Source organism: Dasypus novemcinctus, chromosome 11, assembly GCF_030445035.2.
Source record: "Dasypus novemcinctus isolate mDasNov1 chromosome 11, mDasNov1.1.hap2, whole genome shotgun sequence".
Lineage (NCBI taxonomy): Eukaryota > Metazoa > Chordata > Mammalia > Cingulata > Dasypodidae > Dasypus > Dasypus novemcinctus.
In genome coordinates, this window is record NC_080683.1 from 115,094,215 (window position 1) to 115,120,546 (window position 26,332).

Genomic DNA, 26,332 nt, shown 5'->3' on the forward strand with positions numbered 1-26,332 from the left:
TACACAGGGATGCCCCCACCTAAGGTGCACCCCCTCACCCGCGCAAGGAGTGGCCCATGTGCAAAGGAAAGCTGCTCCATGCAAAACCGCAGCCTGCCCAGGAGTGGTGCCACACACAGAGAGTTGATGCAGCAAGATGATACAACAAAAAGAGACACGATCCCGAGCGTCATTTGATGAGAAAAAAAGGACCAAATAGAAATTTTGGAGTTGAAACATAACTGAAGTGAATAATTCACTAGAGGGACTCTACAGCAGATCTGAAATACTAGAAGAAAGAATTATTGAACTTATAGATTACCCAATATGAGGAACAGAAAGAATAAAGAAAAATCAATAAAGCCTCAGAGACTTGTGAGACACCATTAAGTGTTCCAATATATGCATAATGGGAGACCTAGAAGGAGAGGGAAAGAGTGAGGGGCAGATAGACTATTTGGAAAAATAATGACCCAAGATTTTCCAAATCTGTGAAACACAATCTGTATATCTAAGAAGTGAAATGAATTCCAAGTAGGGTAATCTCAAAGAGATCCCCTCCTAGACATAATAATCAAAGATAAAGAGAGAATCTTGAAAGGACCAAGAGAGAAGCAATTCATCATACAGAAGAAATTCTCAATAAGATTAATTAATAGTTGATTTCATTTCAGAAACCATGAACACCAGAAGGCAGTGTAATAACATATTCAAAGTACTGAATATACAGGCTGTCAAGAATTCCATATCCAGTAAAAATATCTTTCAAAAACAAAGGAGAAATGAAGTCATTCCAACATAAACAAAAACTGTGAGAGCATATAGCAGTTTGATATGGTTATGAATTCCAAAAATAGATACTGGATTATGTTTGTAACCTAGTCTGTACCTGCGCTTGATTAAGTTATGCTTTGGGCTTTGATTGGGCCATGTCATTAGGGTGTTGAGTCCCCAGTCCTTGGTGGATAGGGACTCATAGATAAAAGGCATGGCAAAGGACAGAGTTGAGGGTTTTTGATATTAGAGTTTTGATGTTGGAATTTGACTAATACAGAATTTTGTACTGAGGAGTGGGGGAAGTGCTTTTGCAATTAACGAAATGCTGTAATGGTTTTATAAATGGGTAAGGGGTAATTTTTGGAGGAATTGTGAGATGCTTGGAAGAAAAAACCTACAGTCCTTTGAAGAGACTATTGATAAGAATATGGATGCTAAAGAGACTTTTTATGATGCCTTAGAAGTAAATAATGAAACTATTATTAGAAACTGGAAGAAAGGCAATCTGCGTTTTAAAGTTGCAGAGAACTTAGCAAGATTAATCCTGGTGTTTTATGGAAGGCAGAATTTGAAAATGGTGAGCCTGGGCAGTTAGCTGAAGAAATTTCCAAAGCAAACACAGAGAATGAGGTTTGGTTTCTGTTTGCAGCGTACAGCAAAATGCTGGATGAGAGATAGATGCTGAGGACTGAATTGTCAGGCACAAAGAAAACAGAAACTAATTCTGGAAATTTCAAGCCTCTGAAAATCAAGATCCCAGATGAAAGTACCCCATGGGATGACTTAACTAAACTTGGAACTTATAAATCAGGATTGAAGATGCAGTTATCTCAGAAAGACTTGTGGGAAGTCTTACTGTCTGATAGTTTGGACCCCTGCTTCTTGCATGTTAAACCAATAAACTTTTTGAGAGAGCTGTAGGAACAAAACCACTGTCAGCCTGGAATAAAAAGGACATGGAAAGGAGAGCTTGAAGGAGAAACAGTTTTAAGAGGAAAACCAAGGAAGCTGAGATCTGGAATTAGGAGAGCACCTTGGTCCAAGAGAGAAACCCTACCCATGTGTACAGAGAAGGTGAGTTTGCACAAGCAGTTGAAGAGGCTGGATATTCCTACCCAATGTTCTAGGAGAGTTCTCCTGCCCCAGGGTACAGAGAGGGTAGAGCACATTTCCCAAGGATTAAGGCAGTTAAGGTCAGTACCCCAGGTCTGAGAAGGGTAGACCAGTCCCCCACGGATTAGGGAAAGCCAGGTGGTAAGCTCGTTGCTCTGAGTGGGTTGAGCCTATTTGCCTAATGTTAGGGGGAATGTTGTCTTCACGTCACTGTACTAGGGGTATTAAGACTCTAACCCAAAGATGGGGTAAGGTGTGGTAATCACCCCAACACTCTTGGAAGGTAAGGTCAGGAGCTTGGTCAACAACCAGATGCTTGATGAGGGTGGAACCAAGAATATGGCCATTGGGCAAGCATGTAAAAAAAGTGGGCTCCCATAAGGTCCCAAGGAGAAGAAACCATCATCTTAAGAATAACTCTCAGACTTTGAAACTGAATGGAGGATGCCCTGCAGGTTTACTGAACATAAATGAAAAGGACCCATGACTCATGTTTCCCTCCCAATTTCCCCTTACTGTAATGAAAATGTTTATCCTCTGTCCATTTGTGTATTGGAAACAGATAAATTGTTTTGTAAGTTTCAGAGGTCTATAGCAGACAGGACTTTGTCCCAAGACAAACTGTATTTCTTTAAATTGATTGTGATATGATTTAGTACTTGCACTGCTACTGATTTAAAGGTTTTTTCGAATATTGTAATGTCTTTTTGGAATTCAGAGGGTGGAGTGTAGCAGTTTGATATGGTCATGAATTCCAAAAATAGATACTGGATTATGTTTGTAATTTGGTCTGTACTGGGGTATGATTAAGTTATGATTAGGGCTTTGATTGGGTCATGTCACTGGGGCATTGAGTCCCCAGCTCTTGGTGGGTGGGTACTCACAGATAAAAGGCATGGCAAAGGACAGAGTTGAGGGTTTTTGATGTTGGAGTTTGACTAATACAGAGCTCATTACAGGCAGATCTCTCCTACAAGAAATTGTAAGAGAATCCTTTAGGATGAAATGAAAGGACCTTAAACAGTAACTGCAACCCACACAAAGAAATAAAGGATGCAGAAAAGGTAACTGCATAGGTCAGTATAAAAGATGGCGGAAATATATTTTGTTTGTAAAACTCTTTTCTTATCCTGATTTAAAAGATATACACATAAAACAATAATTGTAAAATTGCATTTTGGGGAGTATAACTGTAAAGATGTATTTTTATAATAATAACAGCACAAAAGAAGGAACAGAGAGAGTATATTGGAGCAAAGGTTTTGCATACATGAAAATTAAGTTGGCATTAATCCAAACTATATTTTTATAAAATAAGATCATAACTGTAATGGCCAGAGTAACCCCTAAGAAAATAACCTTTTAAATGTAGTGAAAGAAACAAGAGAATTAAAATAATACTAGAAAAAACGTACTTAACACAAAAGCAGGCAGTAATGAAGGAAGGAATAAGAAAGACAAAAGACATTCAAGAAAATATAAAATAGGGAGATAGAAATCCTATCTTATCAGTAATTGCATTATATGTAAATGGGCTGAACACTCCAATGGAAAGGCAAAGATTGCCAGAATGTATAAAAGCACAGTTCAACCAAATCCTGTCTATAAGATATATATTAGGTTCAAAGACACAGAGAGGCTAAAAGTAAAAGGATGACAAAAGATGTATCATGCAAACAATAACTAAAAGACAACTAATATCAAACAAAATGGACTTAGGCAAACATTGTTATTAGAGACAAGAAAAAACCCACAACATCATACCCAATGGTAGAAGAAAGCAAGCTTCCCCCAAAGACAAGAACAACACAATGATGTCCACTCTCACCACCTCTCTTCAACCTTGTAATGAAGTTTCTAGCCAGGGAAATTAGACAACAAAAAGAAACAGAAGACATCCAGATTGGAAAGGAAGATGTAAAACTATTTTATTCTCAGAAGACATGATCTTATATTTAGAAAATCCTACAGAATGCAAAAAGAACAAAACAAAACTATTAGAACAAATGACTTCAGTAAGTTTGCAGGATAAATATATTAAAATCTGTTAAATTTTCATATGCTACCAATTTGCAATCTAAATTTACAATAGCATCAAAATAAATCTAACTAAAAGCTTAATAATTGCACATTGAAAACCACAAAACATAGCTGAAAGAAACAACAGAGACTTAAATAAATAGAAAGGTATCCCATGTTCGTGGATTAAAAGACTTAACATTGTTAAGATGGTAATACTCTCTAAATTTATCAACACAATCTTTATCAAAATCTCAGCAGGCTTCTTTTCTTTGCAGAAATTGACAAGGTGATCTCTGAACTAATCCATCCCTGTGGGTGTGGAGCCTTGTGACTGGACAGCATCAGTAAGGTGTGACCCAGGATGGTTCTCTATTCTCTTACTGGGTCTTATATAAACTGAGAATACAAAGGGAGAGAAAAGATACAGAGAAAGGGAGCTTTGCCATTTTAACCTTGAATTGCCATGTGAGAGATGTCTTCCAGGTTCACCTATAGATGCAGAAAAAGAAGCCTAAGAGGCTCAAGGAGACAAGCCCCAGAGAGAGATGCCTGACTGCCCACAGCTGAGCTTGAGGAAAAAGCAGAGAGACTGGCAGACCTACCATCTTGCTGAGCCACATGGCAGGACTCCAGGATCTTCTAGCAGCCAACCTGTGATGCCTTAATTTGGACATTTTCTCAGCCTCAGAGCTGTAAGCTTTTCCTCTAATAATTTCCCTTTTAAAAAGCCAGACCATTTCTAGTACTTTGCCTTGGGAGCCCTATGGTAAATTAATATATTAACATCTTACATTAGTGTGGTACATTTGTTACAACTGATGAACTAATATTGAAGCATTGATACTAACCAAGGTCTATAGTTAACATTATGGTTTACACTTTGCACTATAGTTTTATAGGCTTTGACAAATGTATAAAGTCATATATCTGTCATTGTAGTATCATGCAGAACAACCCTAATGCCCCAAATATGCCCTGTGTTCCACCTATTCATCCCTCTGTCTGCCCTCCGAACCCCTGGCAACCACTATTTTTATATATATAAGTTTTTCCATAAACATAAGATAATAACTACAATAACAGCAAATCTACTTTGGACCATGGTTAGACTCCCCGTTATCTTTGTTCATTCCTCAATCTTAAGAGATTTGGGTTGGTGTCCACTTTGACAGTTTCAGGTTGAGAAGGGACTTAGATTTTATGAGGCAGATGGAAAGAACTGTAGTGACTATAGTTGTAGATACTCCTGGTTTTCGGGGATGGGGTTTGTCCATCATCATCATTTTGTTAGTTGTCAAGGCAAGTCTGAAGAACTGGAGAGCAGGAGTTGGCTGCAACTCTGCTGGGATTCAGGGTTCAACTGGCATATGAACAATCAAAAAATTTGTCTCTGGGAAATATATTTAATGAATATAATGATAATTATAATTGCAAATAAAGAGAAAAATTGAGTAGAAAAATTATAAATTAGTGTTATATTAGGGAAATAGATTATCATATATTCTCAAATAGGACCTGTCAAGAGGGTGTTAATTTCATGAGGTTATATGTCTTGCCATAGTGTCTGGGCATCCTTAGAACCTGTGGAAGCACTTTTGTTTGAGGCTTTATTTACTGTGGCAGTTACTGAAGTCTATCTGAGATCTTAACCTCTGGAATGACCTCCTGACTCATTTTAAAATCTCTTAGCCATAAAAACTCTCTTTTACTTAATGTTTTCCCCTTTTGTTCAAGGTCTTTTTCCAAAGACATTACTGGTTAGCACTTGGTAATAGTTCCTCAGTGCCAGGGAGGCTCACCCTAGGAGTTATGTCCCACATCAGGGGTAAGGTAGTGAGTTTATTTGCCAAGTTTGGGCACTTTTGAGTAAGATGGAGGTCTTCAGGAAGTAACTACTAGGCATTAATTATAACTAGGCTAAGTTTCATTTTTACAGGAATAAGTTCATAAGTATAAGCATTAAGATCGAGGGCTTGACAGGAGAATTGCATCCAGCACCCATGTAGAATCTAAGCCCCCTCTTGATATAGAAGTGGAGTGGACACAACCATTCTAAGGTCGACAGGATGGAGGAATAGAGTATGGATTAGAGTAGACTTACTGATATTCTATTCATGAACTATTGTGATTAGTAATTGAAGAAAAAGTGGCATTGGTGTGGAGAAAGTGGCCATGGTGGCTGCTGGGGTAGGGATTGGGAGGAAGAGATGTGATGTGGGGGCACTTTCAGGGGCTGGAGTTGTCCTTGGTGGTGCTGCAGGGACAGTTACCAGACATTGTATGTCCTCCCATGACCCACTGTGTGGACTGTGGAAGAGTGTGGGCTATGGTGTGACCACTGACCATGAGGTGCAGTGGTGCTCAGAGATGTATTCACCATGTGCAATGAATGTCTCATGATGATGGAGAAGGTTGTTGTTATGGGGAGAGGAGTGGGGTGAGGGGGGTGGGGGGTATATGGGGACCTCATTTTTTTAATGTAACATTAAAAAATAAAGACAAAAAAAATTTATGAGAATAGTTTTGGAAGAAAATGATAAAGAAAAATAGAATAATTTCAAAGTGAAAAAAAAAAAAAGATCAAGGGCTTGGAATGTTAGCCTGTTTTCTTTTATTAGGTACTGCCAACATATTGCAGAGATTTTTGCCATTTTATTTGGGAGAATAGCAGGACTCCCCAGGAAGGGAGTTTAATATTTTTTTGGCTACTGTGTGGGCCTCTATCAAGAAAATGTACCTATGACAACACAAATAGATTCATATTCCACAGAAGTATGCTTCAGGTATATGTTTCTCCATAATATCACCCCAGTACCATTCTGTACTAGTGATGAACCTTTGTTATAAAGCCTGAAAGAACATTCTTATAATTGTATTTTTTTTTTAATTTCATAAAATTTATCTCTCCCCGCCCCCCTCAGTTGTCTGCTCTCTGTGTCCATTCGCTATGTGTTCTTCTGTGTACACTGGTATTTTTGTCAGCGGCACTGGGAATCTGTCTTTTTTGTGTGTGTGTCATCTTGCTGCATCAGCTCTGTGTGTGTGTGGCACCACTCCTGGGCAGATTGCACTTTTTTCGCATGGGGCGGCTCTCCTTACAGGGCGCAATCCTTATGCGTGGGGCTACCTCATGCAGGGGACACCCCTGCGTGGCACGGCACTCTTTGCACACATCAGCACTGCGTGTGGGCCAGCTCACCACATGGGTCAGGAGGCCCTGGGTTTGAACCCTAGACCTTCCATGTGATAGGCGGACACCAAATCTGCTTCCCTTATAATGGTATTCTTAACCAGAATCCTCAGTCACTCCAGAATTCAGAGTTGTAAAGTCAACCATTTTATCCTCAAGCTTTCTTTCTAGCATCACATATAGCCCAAACCTTCCCCTTTCAACCACATTCACACTCACACACACTCACACAATTAATTACACTCATATTGCTGCACCATAATCATCTTCTCTATTACCAAACCATTACAATCAACCTTGTAAATTCTGACCAGATTAAGCATCACCTCACCAATCTCTACTCCCTTCCATCTCCTAGTAGCCTATCTTCCACTCTAACTCTGTGAGTCTGCTCACTATCCTTAGCTCATATCAGTGATATCATGCAATATTTGTCCTTTAGTGACTGACTTACTTCACTCAACATAAGGTCCTCAAGGTTCATTCATGTTGACATGTGTCAGTACTTCATTCCTTCTTATAGCTGAATAATACTTCATCATATATATGTACCACATTTTTAAAATTTAAATGTTGATGGACACTTGGGTTGCTTCCATCTTATGGCAATTGTGAAAAACACTCCTGTGAACACTGGTGTACATATATGTTTGTGTCCCTCTTTCAGTTGTTTTGGGTATATACCTAGAAGTGGGATTGCCAAATCATATGGCAATTCTATACTTAGCTACCTGTGGAACCACCAAACTGTCCTCCACAGTGGCTGTACTAGTCTATCATTCCCATGAGCAGTGAATGAGTGTTCCAACTGCTCCACGTCCTCTCCAACACTTAATAGCTTTCTAATTTTTAACAGCAGTGTCTAGTAGGTGTGAAATGATATCTTATTTAGTTTTGATTTGTGTTTCCTTAATAGCTAGTGATGCTGAATATTTTCTCATGTACTCTTTAGCCATTTGAATTTCCTCTTTGGAAAATACCTGTTAAAGTCTCTTCCCCATTTTTTAAAATGGGTTGTTTATCTTTTTACTATTGAGTTGCAGAAATTCTTTATATACGTCAGATATTAGATCCTTATTGGATAAATGGTTTCCAAAAATTTTCTCCCATTGAGTAGACTGCCTTTTTGCTTTCTTGATAAATTCCTTTGAGGCACAAATGTTCTTAATTTTAAAGAGGTCATTTATCTATTTTTCTTTCATTGCTCTCACTTTGGCTATAAAGTTTATGAAACCATTTTCTACTACAAGATCTTGTAGATGTTTCCCTACATTATCTTCTAGAAGCTTTATGGTCCTGGCTCTTATATTTAGGTGTTTGATCTATCTTAAGTTTTGTATAGGACATAAGAGAGGGATCCTCTTTCATTCTTTTGGATATAGATATCCAGTTCTCCTAGCACCACTTGTTGAAGAGACTACTCTGTGTCAGTTGAGTGGGCTTGGTGGCCTTCTTGAAATTGAAGTAGATGCGCAGGTCTTTAGCTGAACTCTCAGTTCAGTTCCATTGGTCAATATGTTTATTGTTTTGCCAATACAAAATAGTTTTGACCACCGTAGCTTCATAGTATGCATTAAAGTCAAGTAGCAAGAGTCCTCCAACTTTGTTATTCTCTTCCAAGGTGTTTTTGGCTATTCAGGGCCCCGTTCCAAATAAATTTGGTAATTGGCTTTTCCATTTCTGTAAAAAATGCTGTTGACAATTTTATTGGGATTGTGTTGAATCTGTAAATCAATTTGGGTAGAAATGACATCTTAATGATACTCAGTCTTCCAATCCATGAACATGGAGTACCCTTGCATTTATTTAGGTCTTTGGTTTCTTTCAGCAATGCTGAGTAGTCTTCTGTGCATAAGTTCTTCACATTTTAGTTAAGTTTATTCCTAGATATTTGATTTTTTAGTTGCTATTATAAATGAAATTTTTTCTTATTTCCTCCTCAGATTGCTCATTACTTGTGTACAGATACACTGCAGATTTTTCCTGTTGATTTTATATCCTGCCATTTTATTGAACTTGTTTATCAGCACTAGTAGTTTTGCTGTATATTTTTCATATGTTATATATGTAAGACTACTGTCATCTACAAATAATGGAAGTTTTCCTTTTTCGTTTTCAATTTGGAAACCTTTTATTTCTTTTTCTTGCCTAAGTGCTCTAACAAGAACTTGTAGCACAATATTCAATAAGTGTGGTGACAGTAGGCATCTCTGTCTTGTTCTGAATCTTAGATGGAAAGCCTTTAGCCTTCACCACTGAGTATGATGTTAGCTGTAGGTTTTTCATATATACCTTTTATCATGCTCAGGAAGTTTACTTTTTTGCTATTTTTCTTCTTTGATCTGTTGATGGGGTATATTACATTGGTTGATTTTCTTTTCAGTCATCCTTGCATACCTGGGATAAAACCAACTTGATCATGGTGTATAATTCATTTGATGTGTTCTTGGATTCAATTTGCAAGCCATTTGTTGAGGATTTTTGCATTAGAGAAACTGGACTGTAATTTTCTTTTCTTGTAGCTTCTTTATGTGGCTTTCATATTAGGATGATGTTGGCATCATAGAATGAGTTAGGCAATGTTCCCTCTACTTCAGTGTTTTGGAAGAGTTTGAGCAGAATTGGTGTTAGTTCTTTCTGGAATGACTGGTAGAATTCACCTGTGAAATCATCTGGTCTTGGGCTTTTCTTGGTTGGGAGGTTTCTGATGACCTATTTGTGTCCTTGGGTCTAAGGCAAGTGATGGTTCATATTTTTTTTCTCAATTCTGCCACGCTGTGTCTTTTAATTGGAGAGTTTAATCCATTAACATTCAATGCTATTACTGTATAGGTAGTACTTACTTTGGCCATTTTTTCTTTAGGCTTATATATGTCATATTTTATTCTTACTTCTCTTTTTATCCTTTTAGGTACCTTTACTAATAATGTTCCTTTCTACACTCTATTCCAAACCTCTTTCCTGTCTTTCCCTTTCATCTTGCAACATTCCTTTTAGTATTTCTTGAAGGGCAGGACACTTGTTGACCAATTCTTTCAATTTCTGTTATCTGTGAATACTGTGATCTCTCCTTCATTTTTTAAAGACAATTTTGTTGGATATAGAACTCTCAGCTGAAGTTTTTTTTTTCCTCTCAGCAACTTAACCATGTCATATGTATTAGTCAGCCAAAGGGGTGCTGATGCAAAACACCAGAAATCTGCTGGGTGTTATAAAGGGTATTTATTTGGGGTAGGAGCTTACAGTTACTAGCCGTAAAGTATAAGTTACTGCTCTCACCAAAGTTTATTTCCACATGTTGGAGCAAGATGGTTGCTGACATCTCTGAGGGTTCAGGCTTTCCAGGTTCCTCTGGGCTCAGCAACTCTGTTTCCTCCACAAGGTCAGCTGTAGACTATGAGGCTCTCTAGGCTTTGCCTCTCTCTACAAGGTCAACTGTAGACTATCAGGTGAATGGCTCTGTCTCTCTCCCCAGGGCTCCAGTTTAGGACTTCAGCATCAAACTCCAACATCAGAAACCCACAACTCTGTCCTTTGCCATGCCTTTTATCTGTGAATCCCTATCCACCAAAGGACAGGGACTCAATGCCCTAATGATGTGGCCCAATTAAAGCCTTAATCATAACTCAATCAGGCCCAGGTACAGATCAGATTACAAACATAATCCAATATCTATTTTTGGAATTCATAACCATATTAAACTGCTACATCATACCACTGCCTTCTCACCTCCATGGTTTCAGATGAGAAATCAGCACTTAATCTTAACTGAGCATCCCTTTATGTGATAAATCTCTTTCCTCTTGCTGCTTTCAGGATTCTCTCCTAATCTTTGGTATTTGATAGTCTGAGTAGTATGTGTCTTGAGGTAATTCTGCTAGGATTTATTCTGTCAGAGTATGCTGTGTTTCTTGGACATGTATATCCATGTCCATCATATGTACTAGGAAATTTCTGGTGATTATTTCTTCAAACACTCCTTCTGCCCCCTTTTCCTTCTTTTCTCCCTCTGGGACATCCATAATGCATATGTTTGTGTATTTCATGCTGTTACTCAATTCCTTGAGTCCCTCTTGAGTTTTTTTTCCATTTTTTCTCTATCTCTTATACTATCTGTGCAATTTCCAATGTCCTATCTTTGATATTGCTAATTCTTTCTGCTGCCTGTTCAAATCCACTGTCATGTGATTCTAGTGTATTTTAATTTCTTCCACTATGCCTTTCTTTACCATAAAATCTGTTTTATGCGTGTTTGCAATTTTTTCTGTAGCTCACCCAGTGTCTTCTTAATATTCTTTATCTCTTTCCTCATCTCACTGACTTTCCTCATCTCACTGACTCCTAAATAAACAAATATTTAGGATATTTGTTTTGACATCTGTGAAAGTCTGAAGTTACAAGTTCCAAAAAGAAAAAGCTTATGTCCTTAAGCTAATCTATTCCTGTGGGCATGAGATGCTTTTGATTGGACTACATCAATATAGCATGAGCCAGCTTGGGTTTTCACCCTCTTGCTAGGTCTGATATAAGTGGAGACACAGAGAGAAAGGAAGTCACCATATGTGATACTGCATTGTGAGAGAAAGGACTTTAGTTTCACCCATAGCTGAGCTGCAAGGATAGAAGACTCCCTCAAGAGGCCAAAGACCTGAGGTCCATGGAGAGATGAACTACACAACTGATAGCTTGCAGCTGAACTCAAGAAGAAAACAGAGCAGCGGAGACAGACAGAGGTGGCCAGGAAAGAGAAAAGTCATATGCCTGGTTGCTCACAGCTGAGCTCCAGGAGATGGTAGATTCCAGAGGGAGATGCAGAGACCTGGCAGAGATCAGTGGCCATCTTGCTCCACCATGTGGTCAACCAGATCAACAGTAGCTGACTCTGGTGAGAAAGCACCTCTGATGGTACCTTTGAATCAGCAGGCCTTTGGCAAACTAAAACAACATATTTGATTACTTGTTACATGTTCTGCATCTCCTCTGCTTTTTAGTTTGTTAATTAGATTAGACCATGTCTTTCTGTTTCTTAGTATGGCTTGTAATTTTTTGCTGATGCCTAGGATCTGTTTATGTTGATGGGTTTATTCTGTTGGTCATTTTTTCTCTCTTTCCTAGGGTTTATTCTTTTGAATTTGTCTTAAGGGTCCTCTCTTTGACACTTAGTTCCACTTATTCTAAATCTTTGTAATTGCCTGTTTTTAACTGAAAAAATAAAGGACCAACAAAAAGAGGAGGAAAAAGAAAAAATAGAAATGGAAAAAATAAAAATGAAGGGAAGAAAGCAAAAACATAAGACAAGAAAAACAGGAAAGGAAGAAAGAAATGGAGAGAAAAGAGGGAAAAAGAGGAGAAAGGGGAAAGGGAAAAGGGGGAGGAGGGAGGGAGGAAGGGAGGGAGGGAGGAAGGAAGGAAGGAAGGAAGGAAGGAGCCTGGGAGGCCCTCTCAGGCCACCAGCAACTGGCTACGCTCCTCCCTCATCTCCAGTTATTGGTGCCTGTCAATCAATCACCTCACTGCCCACCTCACCACAAGTACCCAGATGACAAAAAAAAGAAAAGAAAAAAGAAACCGCAGGTTAGGTTTCTCCTCACAGGCCTGCTCTCCCCACAGTTCCCTTCTCCCTTGGGTGCTCAGTTGGGCACCCGCTCTTTGGCCTGATAACCCACCACTCCCCTCTCCCCCAATACATGGCTTGGCACTGGCTTGCCAGCCTCAACACCCTATGGCTCCCATCTCTCCCGTCTGTCCTGTTGCCCCGTTGGGCAATGCTTACTTAGCTCCTCAGCTCCACTCTTGCCTGGTGCTTGGCTGAGTGGCCACACTCTGGCTTGTGCAGCCCGTGGCTTCCCTCTCTTCTGGTACCCAGCTGGGTGTTGGAATGCTGGCCTATCACCCCATGGCTCCCCTCCCGGCTAATGCCGCTTACTGGATTGATCGACCTGTGTCTCCTCTTTCCCCCAGTGCCTGTGCATAGGTTTTTGGTGAGTTTTAAAAATAGCATAGATATAATCAAACTACCCAGCTTTTTTAATTTTTTAAAGCTATTCACTACTTCATGAGGAAGAATATTTATTTAATAAATGCTAATCAAGCCTATTGAGTTCCCACTGAAAGTCAGAAAGGGAATCATCTAAGGAATAATAAGCTGTGTGATGTTGAAGAAAAGTTCCACAGGATAGAATGCTCAGAGCAGTAGCCCATGAGAGCTGATGACTCCTGCCCAGGTGAGCAAGGAGTAAGGGAGAATAAGTAATACCTCCAAGTCTCGGAGACTATGCTAATGTTCACTTTGGAAAAAACTCTAAAATCATCTTTCTTTTTAACTTGGTTTCCTTTATCTTTTAAAGGCAAGTTGAGAAGATGGGATTTGACCTATCTGCTGACTTCCCTATCATGAGTCTTCATCTAGTCACTCCTGAGCAAATATACTAGCGTTCTAGTGAATAACTAATTAAGGGGTTTTCATAAAATCAAACTATCAATGATAGCCACTGACCACATTGGACTAAATTCTCATGAGATTTATTCATACTTCGTGTTGCTAAATTTCAATATTTAAAGTAGAAACAAAATGTTCCAGCATGTTTAAGAAATGCATTTAACACCCTTCATGTGATCATTCTCATTCTACTTCTGAAAAAGATATATAACATCATAAAAGAACTCTTACTTTCCTTGAAAAAAATCTATTTTCTTTAGTTAACACTAGAAGATGACTCAAACTAAGATTTCAATGAACTTTAAAAAGTAAAGGATGTCCTCCACATGGACTACAAACTGGATTAAATAGATAGGATTACTACTCACAAATGATAGGATAGCCATCCCGGCTGGCACAGGCTGCTGCTAATATTCTTCCATTGTGGGAGAAAGTGAGGCAAAAACATCCTCTTTCTCCTGCATTTAGTGAAAAGAGGTGCTTGTTTGGGATTCGGCAAGCCTAAAAACATACATTTTAAAAATATAAATTAGGAAACATTAAAACACAAAGACTGGTTATTCATTTCAATTACTATAATGGCTTCCTTAAAAAAAAAATTTCCCTTACTGTGACACAGAGGAAGAGAAAAGGAAGTAAATAGAATGATGAAAAACCACAGTAAAATAAGCGAATTTGCACTTTGTCTAGATAGTACTTAATTCACCTAAAATACGAATAGAGAATGCTCTCAATATCTGACACTCTATGTCTACGAGTGCCATGTTGCTTTCAGATAGCCACAAAAAAAGAACATGCATCACATCTTTCTTCCATACAGTAACTAATAAATCCATTTTGCTGAGGCCACAAACTTGTTTTAAGACCATAAGTGTCCTATAGGGTTTACAGTAAGCCCAGGATGAATATTCATGTTCATTTTCTTTCTTTTTCTCTCTCAAAATAAGCATCCTTTTTGGCTGCCTTCCAAAATACTTTCAAATTAAGCCATCATTCCTTATGTGTTTCTCATCCATTCGCTTTATTTATTAAAACTTCTTCATAATTTTTTTTTAGGACATAATGGCAATTGAACCTAGGATTTCATATATGGGAAGCAGGTGCTCACCACTGAGCTACATCTGCTCCCCTTCTTCATAATTCTTATACTTTCATTCTCTGTAACTAGTTAAAACTAAAATTTTCCAGGTATTAATATTTAGAAGATGAATATTACCTTTTACTTGCCCTTATTATTTTTTCCAATCTTCAGTGAGCCTTAATTCCTGAGTTACTTAAAAGTTGATTTAAACATATAACAGCCCTTATTCTAATCTGTACCATGAATGCTGCACTTTACGGTTAATCTTTTCACATACTCATCACAGCAACCCCATGCGTCATCATTATTAGCTATAAATAATTAAGAAGAATTAATGCAGAGTCAAGCCCAGCTTAATGGGCCTCATCAAAGACTATCACAGTTTAAGGGCTTGCTTCCTAGATGAATACCACATTTTTCACAAATAGGGTAAAGATTTAGCAGTACCTTAGGAGGCAGGTACTAGAAGGGTGAAAAATTCAAGAGATATTTATTATGTTCCAAAAATGTAGCAGACACCACACTATCTTTTTCTTTCATTCCCCAAATGGATGATTTGGAAAAGGAAGAGAGGGATTAAAAGAGGACAAAACCTGAAGGAAAAGTGAGGGGGTTTTAGAATCACTTGCTGCTGCTCCTGGACTAGGAAATGTGGCTGAGGAAGGCTTTGTGCCCGATGACCTGGGTTACAGTAGCAGAAGCCACTATCATTTGCTTTGTATCCCAGGGCTCAACACTGCCTTCCCAGTACAGGCACTCAATTAAAGTCTAATAATGACAACGAAGGCCCTTAATTGCCTTGACTCTTCCTACCCCTTACTACATTGTCAGTCACTGAATACGGAAACTTACAAACCTATCATAAGCAGGTCCTTGCTTTTAGTTCTTATACTTGTCTCATATTCCTCATTTTCACTACCATGATTCCAAGGTTAGTTCCTCATTGTCTCAAAGACTACAACTGTCTAATTTGCCTAATTCTGGTATCTCCTATCCAATACCACCTTGGATGCCATTGCCAGCATTAATTTGTCCTAAAATATAACTGTTATTGTGCTTCTCTCCTACCCAAACACCTTCCAGTCTCTCTCACTTCCCACATAGTTGAGTTGAGACACCACAATGCAGGCCTAACCTACCATCACTACTGTGTCTCTTACACAAACTCTCATTTCCAGCCAGCCAAGTTTTTGAGTGCTCAATGAATACAATGGGTCCCTTTCCATTCCTTTATCACCCTATCTTTATGTAAAATACCCTTCCTTTCTCTCTTCACCCACTCCTAACTTGGCTGTCCTGAAAGACTATCTTAAACCCCACCAACCTGGTAAATGAATCCTTCCTCCACTACTCTGATTCCCCTGCTTATGTGAGCAAGTCTCAAACATTTTGGTTTTAGTCATAAAAATTTTTGAGGACCCCAAAAACTTTGTGTGTTTATAGCTATTGAAATTTGTCATATCAGAAAATAAAACTGAAAAATTTGAAAAACAATTCATCTGAAAATAACCATAGCAAACACATTACAGGTTAATATGTAACATATGAAAAATAACTATATACAATTGTTTTATACTATTGAAAATCTCCTTAAAGTCTGATTAACTAAAAGACAGCTGGATTTTCATAAGATCTTCTGCATTCATTCTGGTGCAATGTCACATCACTTAGCTTCTGGGAAACTCTAGTATGTACATGGAGAAAACAAGAGTGAAAAGGACAAATAATATCCTAAAATCACAATGAAAATAGGTTGACCACACAGACCCCTGAAAGGATCTCAGGAACTCCCAGGGGTCCCCTACCATACTTTGAGAACTGCTGATCTATACAATTGTTTTTATACTTAGTTTGCTTCAAGACTTCCCTGAAGCATACCAGAAAGTGAACATTTTAACTGCTTTCTTATTTCCCCAACTAACATGAAAGGTCTCCAAGGGCATAGTTTAAGCATTATTCTCGCTATATTATGATGTATGCAGTATTCCAAATCTGATAAGATTTTAAAATGGGTAAAACTGACCTCAGAAAGAAAGCCAAATAAGATGCAAAACACCAAAAATAAAGCAGTCTAGAAAAATAATCATTCTTATTTACATATTAGAATATTAGCCATTTGGATAAATTAAGATTTTGGATTAAACATATCTGGTAATGGATTTATACAATGAATCACTCTATTCTTTATGGAATCAAGTAAGAAATTTAAAAAATTGTATCAGCAATTCTTCTGGCCTAAAAATGCCAACTAAGTAACGAAACTTTACTAAAAGTTCAAATGCAGTTCAACTTGCGGTAAAAGGATATCCATGTACATATCTCCACTGAATGTGATTCAGGATGAAGTCTGGAGCAGTAAACACTTGGATGGATTCATAAATATTAGGTATCATCTCTCTTACAGGTATCAAAAGTCTGATTTTTACAGCTTTGGACTCCAAATCAAGAACCTAATACAGTGGTTTTATGTACTCGACAGGGACTCTAGAATTATTTGTTAAACGGAATAACGGGAAGCCTAGATTAGAGCTGAGAACAAGGATAATCTGGGAGTTTTATGCAGCAAGTTTGTTATCTAAGGAGCTCTCAGAGTTTTTAAAGGAAACAAGTAACTATAAGAATGTGATGTTTTCAGATACCTCACCTGCCCAGGCAGTCGTTTCCAATTTACAACTTCCTTTGAATCTTCTAGTCCAGGTTCGGAGTCTACTGAACCTGCCTCATGTTGAGGTTCACAATACTCTGGTTGACCTTTTTCCTCCTGAAGAGCCACCACTGAATGGTAAGAAGGTCTTATCTGATAGATATAGAAAATGAGGAAGTCCATATATCATATTGTGTTAATCTTTTTCTCCTTTCTAGCACATATTGCTTTTAAAATATTGAAACAAATAAACAATATGGAAATGTTTGCCAAACGTCATTCAGAAAAATTTCTTTTATTTACATACTACTCTAAAATAAAATAAAAGTTGAAATTATAGTCCTATTTAACAACAAGCCTTAAAAGTTCAGAGGAAAAAAACTGGACTCCAATGGTATAAGAATTGGTTTTATTAACTCTGTCCCTTTGTTTTAGCTTTTTCATCAATACCCACCAAGCAGTTATGCCAAGGATCTGACATGCTATGATATCTCTGGCTTTAAAATTGAATTAAAATCTTCCATTTCTTAAAAATGGATTTAATTTAAATTCAAATCAATGCAAATCAACTATATGCACTACCAACTATAGAATGTGCAACTCACCTAAAAGATTAATGTCTTACTTACTGTTTCACTTCATTCAGGACCAGTTCTTCACTAAGATCATTTATAATTTTAGTCTATGTAAAACAGCTATAGAAGTATTATTTACTGGTTAGCTGAATAATGTGACAGTTTGAGATAGTTTTTGTGAATCCCAAAAAGAGAAAGATTATGCTTGTAAACTAATCTAGTCCTCGGGGTGTGATACCCTTAGCTTGCATTAAATTCAGTGAAGAGATTCTGATTAAGTTTACTTGATAAAGGGCTTCTGATTGGGCTGAGTAAGGCATGACTCATGTTGAGACCCCATCCCCTTGGTGGGCTCATGTAAACAGACACTCACTCAAGAAAACACCAGGAAGAGAGAGAGCTCTGTCACTTTTGATCCTGGGGCCCTGGGGAAAGAAGAGCCATTCTCCTGATAGTTTGCAGCTGACCTTGGGAAGAGTGGAGACTGATATAGGAAGCCCTGAGACACAAGCCCTGGGCCAGCCTGCAGCTGAGCTTGGGAAGGAGCTGGGCCCACAGAGCCTAAAGAGGAAGAGGAAGCCCAGGAAGGAGAGACTAGGCAGAGGTCAGTGGCCATCTTGCTTCAACACGTGTCTTTGGTTAGAAAGCAACCTTGAGTTGGACTTTTTAGGGCCTTATAATTAAGCTTTTACTCAAAATAAATACCCTTTATAATAGCCAACAGACTTCTGGTACTTTGCATCAGCACCCCTTTGGCAGACTAATATGAAATAATAATCTGAAAAATGCCTTTAAATCAGAGGTCTGCAAACTATGGCCTGTGGGTTTTATCTGGCCTGTTGCCTGTTTTTGTAAAAAAGTTTCACAGGGACACAACCCTGAACATTCACTTAGTATTGCCTGCATATGGCTTATGTAGCTACTTCCATGCTATAGTAGCAAAATTAAGTAGTTGAAGCATAGATGACATAGACTGCAAGACCTAAAATATTTACTATCTGCCCCATTATAGAAAATGTTGGCCAACCCCTGCTTTGAATCATTCTTTTACCTTTAATTTTTTAAAACCAGTATTACTACAAAACATTTTTCCTAACACTGAGATCTGCATTTTAGTACTTAAAAATTTTAGGGGGGGAGGGAAGATAAATAAATAAAGTAAAATCTTTAAAAAAAAGATTTTTTTTAAGTATCTTTTAAGTATTGGCTATTATAGGCTTAATATGTAATCTCTAAGGTGCTCTAGAAATCTATTAAAATAATTCTAGAGACATTATCTTTTTGGAAATGGAAAATCTTATGTACCATTTAATCTCACCAACAGAGGATACACAATTATCTGTGCTATTAACTTACACATTCTGGGACTTTCAAGCCTCTGACAGTTACATACAATGTTGATGGATAGCGATTTCTTGGACATTTTGACCACCATTCAAAGACCTCAACAACATTTAATTGACATCGAGCCTTGGTAGGTGGATAATACAGCTGCAAACGAAGTTTTGAATTGATGTTTACATTTCCATTGGCTCCTAGAAGCTTAAAATAAGAATTCAAATAAAATCTTCATGAAAAATAAATGCATCCAAAAAAGTAACAGTACACTGTTAGAAACTCATTTCAAAAAAATTAATATGGCAAGCTGAAATTCCCTAGGTTTATAAAGTTTATTATATAAATATTTTCCTGATAGTCTCTTTTATCCACACAACTTCAGACTGTTTAAGGCATTTTAATTACTGTGCCAGGTTTTACTTTAAGCAAAAGAAGTGATCAATGCACATTTATTTTTTTGAAATAGTAATGATAAAGACTAAAATGCATATTCATTAAACTCAGAAACAAATTATCCATTGATTTAGTACCATATCGTTAATGGTAAATTTTTATTATGATTTAGGATTTTTATTGTCAAAGTCATTTTCAAAGAGTGATTAGAATAATTAAACTCACTCATGCCATTCACTATATTTTTAAAATGTTTAGTCTACCACCTTGTTAAAAAAAATAAAAAAACTATTAAACAAAAAGAGAGTTGCTTAAACTAAGTAAATGGAGATTCTTATTAGAAAAATAAAACCTTACCAACTCAAAATAGGTCTATTATCACTATACTGTGACTCTAAGTAGGAAATGACCTTATCCTTTCTATCTTAGTGTCCTCTACAAACTGGAAGCAGAGGCAGACAGGAGCAAGACCATGAAGGAAATGTAAATAAAGGTAAAAGGAAAATCAGGCAACGATGGTGGCAAGAAAACCAAGAGAAGGATGAAGTAACTGAAGCTAGGTCTAATAAAAATGAAATGAAAAATGTTCAATAAATTTGGTCAACAAAAATCATTAGTGATTTGGTTGGGAGAAGTTTTAGTAGCAGAGGTAAAATCCAGACTGTAGTGTGCTCAGGAATGATGCATCAATGAGGAAATGGAGAAGGCAGGTATATTTCCTACTCCCCAAGGGCAAGATGTAAGGTCAGTGGAGGTTATATATTGAGGAGGTGACTTTGATCAGAGTCAAATGATACCAGAGATGTGAAGAACAGTTTTAAAATGAGTAACAAGAGATATTCAGTCACTGAATATTAAGTACTCTAGACTTCCTTCACACACCCTAATACTGTCTGCCCAATGATCCACTCATAAGCCAAAACTTTGCTCTGGGATTTTAAAGCAATATACCCTAGCTTCTAAATTATATTTTCCATAAGCTTTTTTTAATATTCACAAGGCAATTTAATTTACACTGGTTTGTTGCTTAGCATGCCTAAACAGGTAGGATCCACCCAAAACTGTCATCATGGTAATAAATTATATAATGTGGAGCTAAAATAGTTTTATTCTTATATACTTTAAAAGAAGAGTAACACATATGTTCTAAAAGAACTGAAAGAAGTGCCTCAGAACCTACAGCCCAGTTGAGAATTAATTCTCATTTATAACTGCACAAGGGCCCTTTGGGATATATCTGCCTACTTCAACAGCTTTACAATTATCCAGGCTCTCTCTGGAACCAATGATTTAGGCATTAAGAGATTTAAGTCTTAATTTGATTCATGCCAATTTCTCAAAGATAATATCGTAGTCACTGTTTTATCCATTTATTAACTCTCTCAATAGATATTTACTGAGCATTTTCTGTGTGCCATTTAATATCCTGGGAGTACTGAAATTAGGGAATAGGGAGTTTCAAGAGAGTTCTGTATTATATGCAAAGGGGTCAGGTAACATAAGGACTAAAATGTGTTCAACAAATTTTCCAAAAAGAAGGCCCCGATGGCTTTGAAAAGCTTATAGCCTACGAGGGGATACATGAGTGTTAGAAAGGGGGAAGTCCACGGAGGGCACCCTACCCTTTATGAGTGTGGAGGTGGGTTAGGGAAATGGTACAGGATGGATAAAAAGGTAAAATGCTATATTATTTAAAGGTAAAAGTGTGCTGGGATGTATTAATAAGATTTCCCAAAAGCAATTTACCGTAAATGTAGGTCTGCATAAAAGGAAAGGTAGTAGTAGTTTTCCACAAGACCACAAGATGGCAATGTTTACTATGTAAAAGTGAACGTTTTTTGGTTCTCTAAATCAACATAAGTTTTAAAAAGGCACAGCGGGCTATGGAGGGGTGATTTTAAATGGCACACTAAGCCAAGCGATCCCTAACACCACTTCAGGCACCCCCCTTGAAGTCGCTCTCTAACCAGGCTCCACCTTGGATTGAGTGCCTTAGGGGGGGTTTCACAGTATCTCACTCCAGAACACATAATTGCGTAGGTGGATCCGTTCACATAAAAACTGAACTGGAGGGCAGGCACACTGGCTAATCTATCTGTGAATGCCCTGTATTTTGCAGGGTGCCTGGCATATCATACACAATAAATATTTGTGGAATGAATGGATAGGCAAATGTAAAAGTTTTATAAGGTGGTACGAAAACAGGCTAATGATGCAAGACTTTTTATAATTCAAATTTACATTAGAAATCATAAATAAAGGCTACCAGAGGTAAAGGAAAATTGTAAATGAAAATTTTATTTTTTAAAAACATCTTTCAAATCTATCCATGTGTTTCATCTGTGCTGAAACATCCCAGTTAAAGACAACATCATTTTGTGCCTCAACTATTTTGAGAATTCCCTAGCTTGATCTTCCTTTATCTACCTTTGTTCCCTTTTCTAATTCATTCTCCACACAGCAATTGTTTTAAAACGTCAATCGGGACACTTGATTCATTTGTTTAGAATCTTATTACAGTTTCCCATTCTTTAAAATTCCATAACAGCTTCCTGTCACCACTATGGCATCGAAGGCCTGCACAATCACAACTGAGCCAGCCTCAGCAAGCCCTTCCCGCATAGCTCTCCCTGGTGTCTGGCCTCCAGTCACAGTATCCTTGTTTGGCTACGTGAATAAGCCTTGCTCCTTCCCATGCCAAGCTCTCTGCATATAATGGACCCTCCTACCTAGGACCTCCTACCTCTTCCCCACTGCCACCACTGAGCTGACACTCAGGTTAAATGTCTCTTTATAAGAAAGCCTTGGGAAACGGACTTGGCCCAGGGGTTAGGGTGTCCGTCTACCACATGGGAGGTCCGCGGTTCAAACCCCGGGCCTCCTTGACCCGTGTGGAGCTGGCCATGCACAGCGCTGATGCGCGCAAGGAGTGCCTTGCCACGCAAGGGTGTCCCCCGCGTGGGGGAGCCCCACGCGCAAGGAGTGCGCCCGGGAGGAAAGCCGCCCAGCGTGAAAAGAAAGAGCAGCCTGCCCAGGAATGGCGCTGCCCACACTTCCCGTGCCGCTGATGACAACAGAAGCGGACAAAGAAACAAGATGCAGCAAACAGACACCAAGAACAGACAACCAGGGGAGGGGGGGGGGAAATTAAATAAAATAAATAAATCTTTAAAAAAAAAAAAAAAAAGCCTTTGCTGACCCCCACAGGACCCTCTGTTTTCATCACCCCCCATGCTTTCTTCAAACATTTATAAAAATAATAATTAAATGATATTTTGTGTCATCAATTGTTTTATGCTTGTTTTCTTGCTAGAATATGAAGTACATGAGGTCAAGGATTTTTGTCTTCATTGTTCACTGACTGGAACAGTGATTGGCACATAGAAAGGCTTAACACATCTTTGCTGAATTGAACGGAAGATGGCAAGTCTGTCTGCCTTTTTCAATGCTGCATCTCCAGAGCTAAAGAGGGTACCTGGCATATACTAGGCATTCAACAGTTATTTAAGAATCTGAATAACTCTTCACCACTGCATTCTTGCCTTAGATCAGAGCTCCCTACATGAAGCCAAACTGACTGGGCTAAAAGCAGTCGGTCATATTTGAAGATTATTTTTAAAGTGTTTAAAGTGGATGAAAAACATACCTTAAGAAATGCCCAGGCGATTTTCCGAAAGCTACAGTCTTGGTTTTGAACCTCGGAGTTATTCCTAATTTCATTCATGCTTAAGAAATCAAGAATCTGCAAATAAAATTAACAAAATTGATCTTATCTTTATTTCTCAAGGTAGATTACAAATGCTGAGAAGGCCTGACGGCATCAAAGGCGCTTGTGCATTGGCTTTTGAGTTTTGTATTTAGAGTCATCCCTTGTGTGAACAGTTGGCAGTCATGGTCTTGTTGCAATAATAACTGATGGAGAGTACATCGAATAGTTAACTACTGGCACTGGTAAATGTTCTGCAAATGTGTTATTACTGTGGAAAACAAGGGCCTATCTCCATAGCCTGTTCAAATGCGAAATTTTAGGGGACTTTGTTGCATTACTGAATTATTAAAAACAGCAACTCACATTTTTGCTATTATGTTCTTAATTAAAATTTATTTTTAATTAATCTGTTAAATCCATACCTCAAAGAACAGGATGACTTTAGGGCTCTCATCAAAATCTCGGAGCAAATAGGGAAAATTTTCATTAAATATAATTTGTTCTTCCCACTCTGGAAGTCTTGATTTTAACTGTTTGAAATCATACGGCTGGGTCATAATAGGAAGAATATAATCCACACTTTCTTTTTCATAGTAAGATGAAACAGGCCGTTGACTGTTCAAAAAAATAAAAATATAGAGTAAAAGCTGAGGCAATCTGAAAAAATCAATAACCATAATGATAAATTAAAAAATTATTTTAATCATATATTTTATAAAATTTATAAATTACAAATTGTATGCATTTTAAAAATGGTAGTACCTTACTATCATTTTACATTTATATATTATCAGCTGATTTCACAGAAATTATTTTATCAAAGAAAAATAAAGTGATAGGTAAGATTATATACACCATTGGGCATACAGGGTCAGAATAAAGGAACTCATGAAGAATCTTAAATGAGTATATATAAAATATTACAGTAGTTTTAATAACAAAATGAGCACAAAAGGTTTGTAAACTCTGAGGTGTGTCCTATTTGCATGCCCTAAGACAATGAAATAAGTTGTCCTTTTTAATGATCCACATTCCACTCCCCATCACCTTTCCAAACAAATAATTTTTTGGAAGCCCACATTCTAGTATAGTCATTTATTTTGTTGTACTTTTTATTTGGGCTTTCAAGCATATATTAGCTATAGAAGTCATATTGGGGGGGGAATTTCATGATTTACCTCACCTGAGACCTAGGTAACATTTTCATTTCAGAAGTAAAATATGAGGTAAGACATAACTAAAGGATTTACAATACAACATGAGATGATTTATGATGTAAGTCAGATGGCATAAATTAGTCATTAAGCTTGGGAGAAACGCTTTTAACATTATCGCCATTGAAAATGAACTGCTAAATTAGCATTCTCTGTTTCTTCTACATATATAATACACTGATCAGTGTCAATGATATGATGAAAACCTACCGCTAGTAGGCTACTCTAGTACAAATCCAGAGCTCTATTCCCAATGATTTGCAACTATCGACGGCAGAAAAGAGAGTTTCTAATGTAGACACTTTCAATTTCAAGGGTCTGTTGTGCAGTTTTTTTAAATTACCTATTATCTTTCTTGACATATTGACCAGTAATCTCATCAACCACATGAATTTTTACCATAGGGTGAGATATCATAAAATCTGACTTAAGTCGATCAGTTCGGTGAACGTAAACTCCCAGGACAAGATCATCATCAAGCAAGCATTTAGGATAAACTGGACTATCTCGGCTTGTTACTTCATGAACACCATCGCCATCATTGTCTTCATTATCATCTGAAACTATACGGATGGAAAAAAATCAAAGTTAAAATTAATTATTCCCATATAATTTACATATAATCCACTCTTCATGATCAATAATTATTTGATTTTTTAGCAAAAGAACTTCAAGGGAAAAGAAAGAATAGCCAGACAGCAGCAGACCACACCCTGAGAATAAAATACCACATTCACTCATGCATTAAAATGGGGTGAAGAATCTTTTGTTTTTAGTGAGCACCAATGAAACAAAATGTAAGAAAAATGAGAGCCACAGACAGAAAAGTAATTTTATCTAGATATTTTCTAAGAGGGCTATATATCACTCAATTCATGTATACTGGAAGCTCTGCTTCTGGTTAGGATGCAGTAGGACACAGCAGGTCAATGCTCCTGACAACACATAGAAAAAGCCAAATAATTTACAAAATCCTTATTTTTAAAGGTATCAGAGAAGCATGAAAACAATACAGACCAGATGCACTAAAATTCCAGAAAGGGAGAACCCCCAGAGAGGTAAACTGACAGATTGACAGCCATTTTTGCCTCTGGGACATTTGCTACTTCATAGTATAGGCTGAGGATCAACATTAGGCCCAAGCAGAAAGTCATTGCTAAGGAGAAAGAAAAACCAGAAAAACCTTTAGTGGTTGCATGGTGCTGGAAAGATAAAACTGCAAACTTTAAGAGCCTCAAACACATGGCCAATATTCCTCATAAGACTGAATTCTGAGGCTGTGTGAGAATCAAGAGGTAGTAAAATTCCCCAGTCTTGTGGTGCTAAGGAAACAATAACCCACCACAGGAGGGGCCTGAAAAAGGGGTAGTTGAAGAGTCCTAGAGGGTGTGGCCAAATTACCCTAAGGACCTAAGTCACTTTTAACCTGGGTGCGCTTACCAATTCTGGGAGCACCTAGAGCAGGGGTTCTTAACCTTTTTTGTCCATGGACCCATCTGCCAGTCAGTGAAATGAATAGTTCTGTAATTTATTTATTGCATACATTTATAAGTAAAGGAAATGCTATATTTCAGTTAGAGATCAGAGAAAATAAAGAAAATAAGTTGAGTTTTCTCAATTCAAGCTCATGCACCCCCTGAAATTTTTCCACAGACCCCTTGTCAAGAATTCCTGACTTGAGGTTGAGAATCCAGACATTAGCCTATGGCAGAAGGCTGCTACTGGGGGACAGAGAAACAGAGAAACCAGCAGAGATTTTGCCATTCATGAAGGGCTGGTGTGACAAAACTGAGGACTTGAGGGACCTCTAACAGATGGTGAGTCTCTGCCTTAAGATGTGTTAAATTTTGAAATGCAC

The 26,332-nt window shown here is 37.8% G+C and overlaps 1 protein-coding gene across 10 annotated transcripts in view; it reads right to left on the reverse strand.

Annotated features, from left to right (window-relative positions):
* Positions 1-26,332, reverse strand: part of AHI1 (Abelson helper integration site 1) — a 231,387-nt gene that overhangs the window by 178,897 nt on the left and 26,158 nt on the right. For all 10 annotated transcript variants that reach the window (XR_002798591.3, XR_009188071.2, XR_011650147.1 and 7 more), the window contains exons 8-13: positions 24,818-25,037; positions 23,683-23,875; positions 23,198-23,293; positions 19,177-19,362; positions 17,246-17,398; positions 13,889-14,021 (exon numbers count right to left, since the gene is read on the reverse strand). Coding sequence is in view for 7 of the 10 variants with exons in the window: in XM_058307518.2 (XP_058163501.1) it covers positions 13,889-14,021; positions 17,246-17,398; positions 19,177-19,362; positions 23,198-23,293; positions 23,683-23,875; positions 24,818-25,037 (981 nt within the window). In the remaining 3 variants the exon portion in view is untranslated. The remainder of the gene's footprint in view (positions 1-13,888; positions 14,022-17,245; positions 17,399-19,176; positions 19,363-23,197; positions 23,294-23,682; positions 23,876-24,817; positions 25,038-26,332) is intronic.